Source organism: Stegostoma tigrinum, chromosome 6 (genome assembly GCF_030684315.1).
Source record: "Stegostoma tigrinum isolate sSteTig4 chromosome 6, sSteTig4.hap1, whole genome shotgun sequence".
NCBI classification, from domain to species: Eukaryota; Metazoa; Chordata; class Chondrichthyes; order Orectolobiformes; family Stegostomatidae; genus Stegostoma; species Stegostoma tigrinum.
The window spans coordinates 88128993-88144289 of NC_081359.1; the positions used below are offsets into that span (position 1 = coordinate 88128993).

Sequence of the window (15297 nt, forward strand, 5' to 3'; positions counted from 1 at the left end):
CTATTAATCCAGAAACCCTCATTATGATCTGGGGAACCAGGTTCAAATCCTGTCATGGCAGATGGAGAAATTGGAATTCAATAAAAATCTTGAATTAAAAAACTAATGACGACCACGGTTCATTTAAAAAAAAAACCTGGTCCAATGTCCTTTAGGGAACAAAACTGCAAGTGATTCCAGACACGCTTGACTGAAGTGTACAGAATCCTGACTGATCTTGACACTGAGTGTTGGAAGGATATTTCCCCTTGTGGGAGAGTCAAAAACTAGGAACACTTTAAAAATTAGGAACCATTGTTTAGAACAAAGATATGAATTTTTTTATCAGAAGCAGAAGTTGCTGGGAAAGTTGCAGCAATTGGTTGTGGCAGACCTGAAGGTCAAAAATGTGGGACTATTTGTAAGTAAGAATTAGAGTTCAAGTTATTGGTATTATCATTCCTCCTCTTCTCTTCCTCCTCAGTTTCTCACCATAGACCTTGTGGCCAGATTTGTCCCCTCATAGTGCTGATGTAATGCAGCATGCAGATCACAACAAATCACTGTAGACAGGCGATGGTAACCACCTGGCTTCTTCAGAATGCCCCAAGCAACAGAAATATCTTTTTAACAAGTCAATACTGTGTTTCATCACATGGAATTCTTTGCATCCATGTTACAGGTACATGGATTATGCACTGGAGTCAAGAGCTAAATTTTCAGCAGCTGACACTTCAAGTTGATAAGTTCATCTACTGTAGTGATTCAAATACAGTTCCCACAGCAGAATGAGAGCATCATGACTGTCTCCAAGATTAATCTGATAATTGCATACAGTCACACACCCGCTGGATTTAGAGAGAGTAGAACTCCCATTGCAGTGCATGCTTAGTGATATGTGCATAATCAACAGCACCCTGCGGCATGGCAAGCCTACCATCCTCCTAGAGCTGTGTGCTCACCTTGCCTGCTGGTCCATGCAAAGTGAGAATGAAATGTGGGTAGCTTTCTGGGAGTAGATAGCTTCAGTGATCTCTTACGTATGATTAGTCAGCAAATTAGAAGATGTGCCAAATATCTCAGCACAATTCTAGAAGAAACCTGGGGCATTCAAATTCATCACCATTGTCACTTCACAACCACTGGTGGTCCTTTCCCTGCTCCAAGGTTGCAGTTAACAAGTGCAGGATGGTAGTAACTAGAATACAACTAGCAACTAACCTTTATATTGTTCACAATCCCTTCAAATAGCATTAGTGCCAGTGGATGGAATGGGTTTTTTTTTCCTGTTGCTGAGCAGGAATTTAGCAAGATCAAGACAGTATTTGGCATGGTACATTGATCCATGATCGTTTCAAGTCACTTATGCTGCTAATTAACAATGATTTGATTTATGCATACTTCCATCATGTGTCAGTGACATGCATGTTAACTGGGATGGAATCTGGTGCGATTCACAGAAGTGAGCATGACAGAGCACAGGGTGCCATTTTGGGCTCAAAAAGCACCTCTGGCAACGTCACCGTGCCCAAATACATGCCCTATCTTTTCCTTGGATATCCCTGTACTACACATCAAGCTAGACCAAGCATGTGGGAATTGGTTTCCATGGTTTCTACTGTTACTAATTCATGTGGGTGGAGAAAATTATAAAATACAAAAACATTCACTCATGTTCAATTTTCTATGCATTCCCATTCCTGCACTCCCAAATCATAACTCACAATAGGAAGACAATCATGATGACATAGAAAAGGCCAATTGACCCATCACACTTCTGCTGGGCCTCTTAAGGAGCACATCACAAACTGCCGCCACCCACCCATCGCTGCATCTTGCTTTATAATTAGTCCCTTAGACACTGACCTCTACTAAATGCAACAGATCCTTCCCAACCATTCTATCCATACCCCTCACAACACTGGATCATACAATCCAATCTCCCCTCAACCTCCCCCTCCCACAATTCCAAGGAAAACCAGAAACAAAAACAAAATTGCTGAAAAAGCTCAGCAGGTGTGGCAGCATCTGTGAAGGAAAAAAAAGAGTTAATGTTTCGGATCCGGTGGCCCTTCCGTATAACTGTTCCTCCGAGGAAGGGCCACCGGACCCGAAGCGTTAACTCTGTTTTTCCCTTCACAGATGCCGCCAGACCTGCTGAGCTTTTCCAGCAACTTTGTTTTTGTTCCTGATTTACAGCATCCACATTTCTTTCAGTTTCTAAGGAAAAGCAGTTCCAGCCTACCCATTTTTCTTATAAGTGCAATTTTACAGACTTGGAAACATTCAAGTAGCTGCTTGTCATCTACCATTCTGGGCACAGCCTGCAAAAATGGATGGTGCTGCATTCAATGGAATAAGTTATTTTAAAAGGTTTTTAAAAAGTTTATTTTGCAATCTAAACTATTTTACAGTAAAATGTACGAAAACTAGCAATCATGCTTCAGTTCTAGTAGTTTCAGTTCTGATCTTGTCTTTTATTTTTACTCAGTCTTCATTAACTTACATTTCTTCCTCAGAATATAGAGAACTTGTTTGCAAATTTTAATCATATTCAGTGCAATCTGCATTACACTCTTACAGTCAAATGTTCTGTTCCTGCTTTCCATGTTTTTTGTTCAGTTCTTTTCACTTCAGACAATTCAAAAGAACACAAGCAATCTATCCGTACACAACACTTATGACCTTCTTAGTCCAAATTTCCAACAACTTTTACAGAAGTTATTAAATAGAGTTTTATTTGGAAACAATTTCATTTTGAGCTTTGCCTCTACCTCAGAACTTTAGGTATGGGCAGAAGTTTAAAAGAAGGTGACTCTACCAATTTCTCAGGGGCAACTAAAAGTGGGCAATAAATACAGGCACTGCCAATGATGACCACATCTCATGTATGAATAAATATAAATTAAATTTATCCACTCATTTTTATTTTCATTGTTGCTTTTTTTTTAAAAAAAAGGGACATTTGGGTTTACACGTGGAAATAATATTCACACCACAGAAGTGCCAGGCAATGACCACCTCCAACAAAAGTGAATATAACCATCGCCTCTTGATATTCAATGGCATTACCATAGATTAATTCCCCACTAACGTCATTCTGATGATTACCATTGACTAAAAACTCAACTGGAGCATCCATATATATATATACACTGCGGCTGCAAGAGTAGGTCAAAGGCTAGGAATCCTGCAAGCAACTTACCTCCTGATTCCTCAAGGCACAGGCACCATCTACAAGTCAGGAGTGCGGTGGAACACTCATTTGCTTAGATGAGTATAATTCCAACAAAAAGAGCTTGACACTGTCCAAGACAGAGCAGCCTAGTACCACATCCATAAACATTCACTCCCCTCCACCACTGATGTTCAGAAGCAACAATGTTACCATCTACAAGATGCACTGCAGGGATAAGCTCCTTAGACTGCACCTTCCAATCCTTCTACATGATAGATAGGTTAAGGGCCAGAGATATATGGGAACATCACCACCTACAGGCTTCCCACCAAGCCACTCAACATCCTGACTTGGAAATATTACCAAGTCTGCAGCATTGCTGGGTCAGAATCTTAGCATTTCCTCCCAAACTGCATTACTTACAGCAATTGGACTACAGTAGTTCAAGACAGCAACTTACCACCACCTTCTCAAGGCCAACTTGAGACAGGCAGTAAATGCTGGTCCAGCCAGCAATGCTCACATACCATCAATGAATTTAGAATACAAGGACACCAAGTCCTTATTAAGAGTGAGGTAAAGGGTCATTAACATCCCACAAATAACAAGAAACACCAACATCTCTTCTGCATGATGTTTAACAAGGCAGACTGAATGAGGCAATGGGATAAATTTGAGATGGGGTCCAATGCTGATCTCAAGTACACAAATTTGTGGTAGGAAGTCAGTGGATAATGAGGACTGAATGTATTCATTTTTATTCTTTGATTAAAGTTTTTTTTTGCAACAAAGACAATGAGAAAGTAAAGCACAGCTTTTACATAGTTAAACTGATACTTTTTAAAAAATGTTTTAATTTCTTTTGAATGCAAATTAAAAGGTAGAAGATAACCTGTGTTCTACACAAATAACGACAAACTAGATGTGAATGAATTGCCATTTTCTGATTACTACTTCATTTTTAGACCATTTCAAAATTATTCACCTAAATCTTCAGAAATCCAACAGTATAAATTAAACCTTTACACAACACAGCAAAAACACTAAAAAACAATCAATGCAATACAGGGTGCAGGAATCAAGCCTCCCACCCCCAGTTTCCAAATCAGCTCAAATTCAAGTCTTGGGTGTGAATGGATTTTATGCTTTTTCACACAGAAGGAAAGGTTTGTTTTTACAAAAATAGGAAGTCAGAGGCCATACAAGGTTACAGCTAATTTATGTTCAGAAAAACATGGAAACAGGTCATTTGTTCAACCTCTCTACAGGAAATAACGCGAGGGGATCGAAAAAGGGGAGGTCAGGTGAGGGGAAATTAAGTATACACCCAATCAGACAAAAGTACTTAATTCAGGACAAACTACAGACTATTTTCCAACTTACACAGCAAGACATAAATGCCTTGAACTATGCCACTGACCTCTAACTTACCCAATGTTACTGGTATCTCCATTTTTCTGGGATTCAGTTTCCATCTCATGCTTCCTGAGCTGTTTAAGCAGTTCTGACTCAATCTGTTTCTTGTTGTAGGGCATAGAAGATGCAACTGCTGAAGCTGCTGTAACAAGGTCCGGATTTAACGTCTTCTTACTGACAAGAATAAAAAGTCCAAAGAAAAGTTTATTTTCAAGATTAGGTTTTGGAAAAGACAAGAACATACACCAGCAATTTGCCTGAACAAGGTTTCCAAATTTTCAAATAATGCTCCTTTCAGAACAAATCTCTTGCCTAGAAGAATTCAACCCTGATGTCAATTGAGGAAGCAGCTGAAATACTACAAATCATCTCAACATCCCAGTATTGGATGTGTCAGTCAGTCACGGCTCCTGCCTCTTGACTGACTGTTTTCCAGTCAGTCTTGTTAAGAAGGCAGACACGAATATCAAACATACACAGGATTAGCTCAGTTAAGACATCCTCAGTTGTTGGTGGCCTTCCAACCCTTTAAAGATTACACTTGCACGCTGCAATAATGGGTGTAGCTTCTATTGCATTGTGGAAGTTTTCACACATACATGTGGGACCTGAAGTTCCAGAATAGATTTGTGCTCACTGTATCGCTCTTCTCCAAAGTATGATCTATGAAACTACAGATTATATTTATTTCAACACCCAATCAGACAAAATGTTTAAAATAATTTAGAACAGTACCATGGCTTCTGAAATCTCCATGCCTGACATCAATGTGGTCACCTCACGAATACAGTACCCCTTCTCCCATCAAACATGTTTTTGACATAATTTCTCATGTTTCAACTTTTGAGACTATTTAGTACTGTGTAGATAAGACCCAGACAACATCTGTTACATAACACCACTAGATTTACAGTCTTTTGAAACTTTCTAATATTAATCATCTTTTACCATTCACTTTTGATGTCTTTATTCGCTTTCTGAAACATGCTGGATACACTCTCCACACCTTCTGGCTGAACCTTCGCTTGATTGTTTAGTTGCTGTGTTCTCAATGCCTGGAACTTTTTCTTTGAGCTGACTTCTACCTTCATACCACCAATTAGGTTCAATAAGTCACTCTTCCCTGCTGTAGAGGATATTTTCTCTTCGGAATCTTTCTGCTGTCCAGGTGTAGAACACGGCTTAGAATCATCATCTTTGAGCACAGCGGAACAAGTGAAGATATTTCTTTGACCAGCTCTAGTCAACTTGCAGAACCTAAAGGACATATTATGACAGCAAACATTAATATACAGGACTTTTTTTTTAAGAATTACAAACAAACAGTTCACAGTTCTTCCCACACACCACCTCAATCACAAAACACAAAAAAGTATTGCATTACAAAGCAGAATTCTATTACTTGCAAAAAAATACTTTTAGCATTAAAACAAACTGTAAAGAAGTGCAATAAATCCCTTGACAAGCCAAGTGCTAATCTTTCAGAATAATATTTAATATGTTAGATAACTCTAGATATAGAAATACCAGGGAATTGGACAGCAGCAAGTGTGACATGTTTATATAAGAAATGATGTGAGGACAGCCTTAGACACTATGTCCCTGTTAGGTAAACATCAGAAGTGGGTAAGATTTTAGAATCTATAAATCAAGGTGAAAGAGAGTACTTTGAAAGGTGAGTTAATTAAGGAAAGCTAGGAGATTTGAAAAAGGTAGATCATGCTTGACTAACCTAACTGATTTTTTTTATGAAGTGAGGAAACCGTGGATGGATTCTGTCTACACAGATTTCAATAACATATTTGACAAAGAGGGTCAGCAAGTCAAAGTAGATTATTGTTTTTCATTCTGGAGGGTGGTAAGAATAGTCAGCGCTAGCACTTTTCTTTTGCTATTTATAATTGAATTCAATCTCAGATGCAGAATAAAATTTTGTTGATATAAAAAAGCAGTAGTAAACAGTGAGGATGATTAAAAAAATAAAAGTCACAACTTAGACTAGCTGAATGGAAGCACAAGTAGAAGGTGCACAGTGAAGCAATGCATTTTAGTTGAAGAGATCGAAAGACAATATGTGCAAAGGCACAATGCTGAAAACTGTGGTATAGAATTGATGGGCTGAGAAGCCTCCTTTTGTGCCATAAATGATTGTCATTTAAAGGGACAGAAACAATTTACTCAGTGGAGTTTAAAAGGATGAGGGGGGGGTTGGGGGATCTTTATAACAAAGTTATAAAGGTTTTAAAAGAATGCTGAAGATGGAAGAATATCTAAGTTGAGGCATTTAGGATCAGAAGGTTGCTCGGTAAAAAGCTTAATCTATTAATGGCCCAGCAAAACAAAAACAAAACTGAAAGCGTGCTGTTCATAGTATGTTAGGTTGAGTTTTAATCATCAGAATCCCTACAGTGTGTGAACAGGCCCTTCAGCCCAACAAGTCCACAAAGACCAACAGGGCATCCCACCCAGGCCTATTCCCCTATAAACCTACATAATCCACACATCCCTGAACACTATGGGCAATTTAGCATTGCCAATTCACCTAGCCAGCACATTTTTGAACTGTGGGAGGAAACCGGAGCACCCGGAGGAAACCCAAGAAAATACGGAAGAACGTGCAAACTCCACACAGTCGCCCAAGGGTGGAATTGAATCCGGGTCCCTGGTGCTGCAGCAGCAGTGCTAACCACTGAGCCATCGTACCACCAGTCTGTTGGATATTTAAATCAGAGACGAGACCATAAGATACAGGAGCAGAATTAGGCCAATCAGCCTATCGGGTCTGCTATGCCATTTGATCACGGCTGATATGTTTCTCAACCTCATTCTGCCTTTCCCGTGCAACCCTTGATTCCCTTACCAATCAAAAACCTACATATCCCTAACTTAATTTCATTCAATGACTTGGCCTCCACAGCCCTCTGCAGCAGCGAATTCCAGAGTCACCACCCCCTGGCTAAAGAAGTTCTCCCTCAGCTCAGTTCTAAAGGGTCATCCCTTTACCCCGAGGCTGTGCCCTTAGGTCCTACTGTCTCCTACTGGGGAAACATCTTTACATCAATTCTATCCAGGCCTCTGAAATTTACAGGATTTTGAATCAGATCCCCCAACCCCCCCTCATCCTTTTAAACTCCATTGAGTAAAATCCAGGGTCCACAACAACAACTCATATGACAAGCTCTTCATTCCTAAAACGACTCTTGTAAACCTCCTCTGGACCGCCCTCCAATGCCAGCTCATTTTCCTTTAGACATAACTGATCACAATATTCCAAATTTGGGTTGACGAGAGCCTTATTCAGCCTCAAGTTAGTCTCTGCTCCTATATTCTAGGCCTCTCAAAATACATGCTAACATTGCACTTGCAAGTCTTCTGTAGCCTCAATGCTTCTTCAACACTACCCGCCCATTCACGTCATCTGCAAACTTCAAAATTGCCTTCAGTTCCTTCATCCGGATTGTTAATATGCAACAAGAGGAGCTGTGGTCCCAACATTGACCTCAAGGGACAAACACTCATCACCAGCTACCATCTTGAACAAGACTCCTTTATCTACGGTCTCTTGCCTTCTGCCAATCTGCTAACCATGCCAGTACCTTGCACCTAAGACCACGGGCTCTTACTTAGCTCTCTTTTGTCTAACTTGTTTGTTACTGCCTCAAAGAATTCTAACAGATTTGTCAGGCATGACCTCCCTTTGACAAAACTGTGATGACTCAGCTCTATTTCACCATGTACTCTGCAATCTCATCCTTAATAGCAGACTCTAAAATTGTACCAACAATAAAGGTGAGGCTAACCAGCCTATAGTTTCTTGTCTTCTATCTCCCTCCTTACTTAAATAAGGATGTTACATGAACCACTTTCCAGTCTTCTGGGACCCTTTTGAATCCAGTAATTCCTGAAAGAAAGATCACCACCAAGGCCTCTACAATCTCCTCAGCTATCTCCTTCAGAACTCTGGAGTGTAGTCCATCCAGTCCGGATGATTTATCTGCTTTCTGACTTTTCAGCTTCCTCAGCACCTTCTTAGTAATGGCCACTACACTCACCTCTACCCCTTGATTTTCTTGAAGTTCTGGTGTGCTGCTGGTGTCCTCTACTGTGGAAACTGATGCAAAATACCAATACAGATCCTCCACTTCATTGTTCCCCATTACTACTTCTCTAGCCTTATGTTCCAGCAGTCCAATGTCCACTCTTGCCCCTCTCATACCCTTCAGGTAGTTGAACAAACTTTTGAAATATTCTTTTATGTTACTAGACAGCTCGCTCTCATTTCATCTTCTTCCCCGCTTATTGCTTTAATTATCCTCTGCTGGTTTTCAAAAGGCTTCTCAAATTCTTCACCACATTGTATTCCCCCCCCCCACCTTTTGCTTTTATGCAGTCCCTGACTTCCCTTGTCAGCCATGGTTGCCTCAACCTCCCCTTAATATGTTCCTTCTTCCTGGGGGTGAATTTCTGCCGTGCATTGTGAATTATTCCCAGAAACTATTGCCATTGCTGCTCCACTGTCTTTCTTACTAGGATTCCCTTCTAATCAACTCTGGCCAGCTCTTGACTCATATCTTTATAGTATTACAATTGAGTAAAGGTAACTATTACATCAGATTCAATGTTCTCCCTCTCAAACTGCAGAGTAAATATTATCATATTATATCACTGTTTCCTAGGGGTTCATTCACCTTCATCTCCCTAAACAATGCCGCCTCAAATATATTGCACACAGAACTCATCCATGCAGGAACTAAAAATTAGAGGGAATATTGGTTATGACTCCAACTTGAACCACCACGTCCCCAGTGCTGATTCCTATCGACTCCAGTTTTGCTAGTCCTTCATGCCAACTCCGTTAAATGTAACCTTGATCCTAAGGGCAGGCACTCAAACCACCGCTCTGGTGTAAGGTTCTTGAGTCTATCTTTGAACCGAGGACAACAAATTGGTTACAATGCAATCTTCCTTTCACAAAACTCAGGCTGCCTCTGCTGGATTACATTAACTTCTCTAAGTGCCATGCTAAAACATCTTTTAAAATTGTTTCTAGAGGCCTCCCTATGACAAGTATTAAGATAACTGGCTTATACTTTCCTGCTTTTATGTCCTTTTCTGAAGAGAATGTACTATTTTCCAATCAATTGGATCTACCCTGAAGCAAGCGAATTTTGAAAAATTAAAACCAATGCATCAATTATCTCATTAGCCATTTCTTTTAATGGCCCAAGCACTCCATTAAAACAAGGCTGCTCTGAAATCCTTTGTATTGGTAAAACTAAAATTAGCAATTTCACCTGATCATAATTAAGAATTTCATGGATGAGGTCTAAGTTAAACAATGATTTATCTTCCTATATATTACTAGCAATGTATGGTTATGGCATGCTTTACATTCTCTTAAAGTCTGCTTTTGTTTAAATTCTCAACCATATCTAAACCCATCACACCATTTTATTACAATAAACTTTCATGCTGGAGATTATATATTCTTTATTAGGTTCCCTACAGTGTGGAAACAGGCCCTTCGGCCCAACAAGTCCACACCGCCCCTTGAAGAATCCCACCCAGACCCATCCCCCTATAACCCACACATCCCTGAACACTGTGGGCAATTTAGCATGGCCAATCCACCTAGCCTGCACACCTTTGGACTGTGGGAGGAAACTGGAGCACCCGGAGGAAACCCACGCAGACACGGGGAGAATGTACAAACTCCACACAGGCAGTCACTCGAGGCTGGAATTGAACCCGGGTTCCTGGCGCTGTGAGGCTGCAGTGCTAACCACTGAGCCACCATGCCACCCAAGACATTTGTAGCAACACACACTAAACAGTCTACATTTGCAGATAGAATCCATGTGTTGTTCATGCTACATTTTCCTAGGAACTAAGAGGATTTATATTTGTAAAGCACTTTTCATGGTTCATGGTCCTCAGCAAATGACAAAGTACTTCACAGTCCATGAACGCACCTTTGAAGTACACGTAAAAAAAGTGAGGTAATTTGCACGTGCTACCACAAACAATTTATTTTAGTGATAGTTGATCAAGGGCTCAATTTTGAGCAGTGCAGGGAAAGCCAACAGGACTTCGAATTAACCCTGTAATGAAAATGTGAAAATGCAACACTCCACCACTAATGCACTGGAGTGTCAATTTGGACATTCACACAAAAATCCAGGAGTGGGATTGAAACCCACAACATTCTAACAGAAATATCAAAAACAGGGACAGTTAACAAACAAATCACTTTTGCAGACTTCTGTGAAGCAATTGTTGCAGCCTTCCTGGCTGAGAAGCAGCATCGGATTGACTTCAAACCTATCCATTGTGATCAAACTGATGGCCTGGATTAAGTCAAATTGAAACTGAGACTGAGTATGGAGTGGCTGGTGCTGTACCCACAGACATTTGAGGGGTTGGGGGTGAACCCTCATCGTGCCATGGGTTCCCAGGATTTGCAAAGACCACACTGGTGAAGGCTGCAGCCTCCGGCTGCTGGTGTTCTTTCCTGTCGACCCATGGGGCAGATCTCTTCACACCATTTATAGGTGATTCTGAGGAGACCTTGGCTTGGGGTTTCAGCAAGCTTGAGCTGCAGTCCATCAATCCTGTTCCTGGATGAAACCGATTCCATCCTTAAATCACATTCACTCAATGGAGCAAATGGCCATTCTGTTTCAGACTTAGTACTTCACACTCTTTCTTGGCCTTTCAAACCTACTCTATCATTCAATATGATCATGGCTGATCATCCAACTTAGTATCCTTTATCACATTTTCTCCCAAATCCTTTGATTCCTTTAGCTCAAGAACAATACTTTACTCCTTTCTAAAAACATACAATGTTTTGGCCTCAACTGCTTTCTACAATAGAGGATTCTACTGGGTTACCATTCCTTGAGTGAAGACGTTTCACCTCATCTCAGTCTTCAATCACCAATCTCGTACTCTCAGACTGTGATCCTGGTCATCAGGAACATCCTTTCTGCATCTACCCAGTCAAGGTCTGTTGGGATTTCCCAGTTTTCAATGGGATCTCCCCATATTCTCTTAAATTCAATGGAGTAGTCCTAACTAATCCAGTCTTTCTTCATAAGTTAGTCCCACCTTCATGGTCAGAACATCCTTCTTCAGGTAAGGAGACCAGTACTCACTCCAGGTGTGGTCTTACCAAGACCCCTCACAATTGCAGCAAGACGTGTACTTCAATCCTATTGCTATGAAAGCTAACAAACACCAGTTACCTTCTTCATCACCTGTTGCACCTGCACACACAACTTCAGCAACTTATGTACAATGCCACCCAGGTCTCATTGTACCTCCCCCTTTCCAATCTATTGCCATTTTGCTACCAAAGTGGGTAATTTCACATTTATCCACGACGTGCCTCATCTGTAATCCCCACCCAGCTTTGTGTCAGGGCAATAGTGCTACCACAATTAAGCAGGGAATTTCATACCAAAGATAATGCGGTGGGAATCTGAGCCGTTGTGACCCTTGATACAACGATGCCAAGACGCATATGGAAATATTTGTTCGGGAACAATCCTGGCTTGATGAGCAGAGTTGATTAGGGCCACGAGCAGTGGGGAGTAAAACACTTAGTTAGGAAAGCCCCGAAACAGAAATCCGAAAGAACTGCGGATAATAGAAATTGGAACCAAAAATATAAGTTGATGGAAAAATCTCAGCAGGTCTGGCAGCATTTGTGCAGAGAAGTCAGAGTGTACTTTTCATTGAACAAAAACAAAGTTGCTGGCAAAACTCAGCGGGTCTGGCAGCATCTGTGGCGGACAAAACAGAATTAACGTTTCGGGTCCAGTGACCCTTCCTCAGAACTTTTCATGGACTCCTTCAGAACACAGCATTTTTTATTCAGCAATTTCTGGGGTTTTGTTTTTTTTTGCTCAGCCCTGAAACAGATCTCCATTCACCAGCTCTGTATCTGTTAAAGATACTCACCCGCAGGCCTCCCTCCCGGTCAGCCCGGCTTTCAGCAGAACGTCCAACGCCGCCTCCACCACCCGCTGCATCCCTTGGCGCAATGGAGGCCGCACGCCACCCGGAGCGCAGCTGGTTACACCGCCGCCTTTCAGCTGTGCCAGACCGAAATAGCTTCCTTCCAGGCAACGAGTGCTCCCCGCCTGTCGTTCCGGCTCCGCGGTTGCCACGTCTGAAGATTCACCTTCAAGGAGTCTACATGCTGTTCAGAAATATATGTTGCCTCAAACTGCCGGTATTTCTCTTTATTTCATCTTTTGTCACGTCTTGAAAAGGTTTTCTCACAATTAGTTTTAAACGCCGAGGGCTTGGGTTATTTAGGCACCCATTAGAGCTTGCGCTGAAAATGATGTTTTAAATACAGTTGGAGAATGGTAAAATGCTCAAATGCAAATGTTATGTTTTAGGGATGTTAACTCCAGTTTTACTGTATCCCTGGAGATTTGATCACATGACCCGGTCCGTGTGATGGTCAATCACGTGACATTTAATCCATTGCCTTTCCCTCAATCAAACGTTAAATCAAATATTTGATCTTTTTGTTTTGTAACATGATGTATAAAATAACTTGTAGATTAGACAAGGACAACAAAGAATTAGGAAATTTTAAGGGCAATTAGTGTAATATTCTACATGGTTGCAACATAGTAAAACAAATCTCTGATTTTCTTAAGGATCTGCAGTTGCATCTTAAACAATTATAATTTTGGTCTTAGACAATGAAATGTGAGGCTGGATGAACACAGCAGGCCAAGCAGCATCTCAGGACCACAAAAGCTGACGTTTCGGGCCTGGACCCTTCATCAGAGAGGGGGATGGGGGGAGGGAACTGGAATAAATAGGGAGAGAGGGGGAGGCAGACCGAAGATGGAGAGTAAAGAAAATAGCTGGAGAGAGTATAGGTGGGGAGGTAGGGAGGGGATAGGTCAGTCCAGGGAAGACGGACAGGTCAAGGAGGTGGGATGAGGTTAGTAGGTAGGAAATGGAGGTGCGGCTTGGGGGAGGGATGAAGGGATGGGTGAGAGGGAGAACAGGTTAGGGAGGCAGAGACAAGCTGGGCTGGTTTTGGGATGTAGTGGGGGGAGGGGACGAGCTGGGCTGGTTGTGTGGTGCAGTGGGGGAAGGGGACAAACTGGGCTGGTTTAGGGATGCGGTGGGGGAAGGGGAGGTTTTGAAGCTGGTGAAGTAATTTTGGTCTTATTGTGCTATGACAAATAAGAACCTGCTGAGGTGAGGAAAATATTAATTTATTTATTTAAGAAACATGGTCTTGCCACAAGATTGCGAGTTATAACAATCCATGACTTGTTATGATGATGTATATAATGTCTCCGGCCTGTCACACAGACTTAACCTCATGTAACACAAAAATGAGGACGTGAATTGAATAAACTCTGGCACAAATGCCCTGACATCTGTGAAAATCAGAGGCGCCTACAGACTTGAGTACAAAACAAATGTTACTCAGAGGTAACAAGAGCTGCCGATGCTGGAGTCAGAGATAACAGTGTGGAGCTGGATGAACACAGCAGGACAGGCAGCATCAGAAGAGCAGGAAAGCTGACATTTCAGGTCAGGACCCTTCTTCAGGAAGGGGAAGGGAGCTGGGGAAATTAATAGAGGAGGGCTGTGGCTGAGGAAGGTCAGTGGGATAGTGATAGGTGAGTGCAGGTAGGGAGTGGCGGGGATTGGTCAGTGAGGTGAGGGTGGGAGAGAAGAAGGATGGGTTGCGTTAGGTCAAGGAGGTGGGAAAAGAAGGAAGGAAGCCGAAGGTTCTTCAAACTGTGAATAAACCTGTAAATTCTATGTTCAGGCCACTGAGCTGTAGGCTGCCAAGGCTGAATATAAGGTGCTGCTCCTCCAGTTTGTTTGTGGTGCCATTGTGACACTGGAGGAGTCCCAGGATGGACATGTCACCAGGGGAGTGGGAGGGGGAGTTAAAATGGTTGGTGACCAGAAGATGATGTCGTTTTTCACGTAGAGAGCGCCGATGCTCTACGAAACAGTCTCTGAGTCTATGCTTGATTTCACTGATGTACAGGAGGCCGCATTGGGAGCAATGGATACAGTAGACCAAGTTGGTGGATGTGAAGGTGAACCCCTGTCAGATATGAAAGATTTGCTTTGGGCCTTGAATGGAGGTGAGGGGGGAGATGTAGGGGCAGGTGTAGCACTTGCGGTTGCAGGGAAAGATGCCAGATTGGTGGGGTTAGTGGGGAGTGTGTAGCGGACAAGGGAGTCATGGAGAGAGCGGTCCCTGTGAAAGGCAGATAGGGGTAGTGAGGGAAATATCTCTTTGGTTGTAGGATAGGATTGTAGGTGGCAGAAATGGCTGAGAATGATGTGCTAGATGGAGAAGTCGGTGAGGTATATGTGAGTGCAAGGGGAATTTTGTTTTTACTTTGGTTGGAGAGGGCAGAAGCGCAGAAAATGCAAGAAATGTGGTCGAGGGCATTTTTGATCACTGGAGGAGGAAAGTTGCAGTCCTTGAAGTAAGGACAAGTTCTGTTAAATGGATGAGGGTGTTGATGGAGGGGGACTGGTTGGGCCTGCGAGAGAGGAGCAAGCCGAGTGCTTTTAGGCCATCTGCGTGGGGGATACAAATGTACAGGGATTGGATGTCCGTAGTAAAGTTGAGGTGTTGGGGGCCAGGAAATTTGAAGTCTTGGAGGAGGTGGAGGCTGTGGGTGGTGACCCGGACATAGGTGAAAAGTTCCTGG

The 15297-nt window shown here is 42.2% G+C and overlaps 2 protein-coding genes across 3 annotated transcripts in view; one reads left to right on the plus strand and one right to left on the minus strand.

Annotated features, from left to right (window-relative positions):
* Positions 1-13006, minus strand: part of mrps31 (mitochondrial ribosomal protein S31) — a 28555-nt gene extending 15549 nt beyond the window's left edge. Inside the window, exons 1-3 of the mRNA XM_048533340.2 lie at positions 12539-13006; positions 5522-5830; positions 4589-4747 (exon numbers count right to left, since the gene is read on the minus strand). Of these exons, the coding sequence (XP_048389297.2) occupies positions 4589-4747; positions 5522-5830; positions 12539-12609 (539 nt within the window). The 5' untranslated portion in view covers positions 12610-13006. The remainder of the gene's footprint in view (positions 1-4588; positions 4748-5521; positions 5831-12538) is intronic.
* Positions 12710-15297, plus strand: part of LOC125453199 (mitochondrial ornithine transporter 1-like) — a 60326-nt gene continuing 57738 nt past the window's right edge. The window contains exon 1 of one of the 2 annotated variants that reach the window (XM_048532446.1): positions 12710-12812. The gene's annotated coding sequence lies outside the window, so the exon portion shown is untranslated. The remainder of the gene's footprint in view (positions 12813-15297) is intronic. The other variant, XM_048532445.2, reaches the window with a different exon arrangement.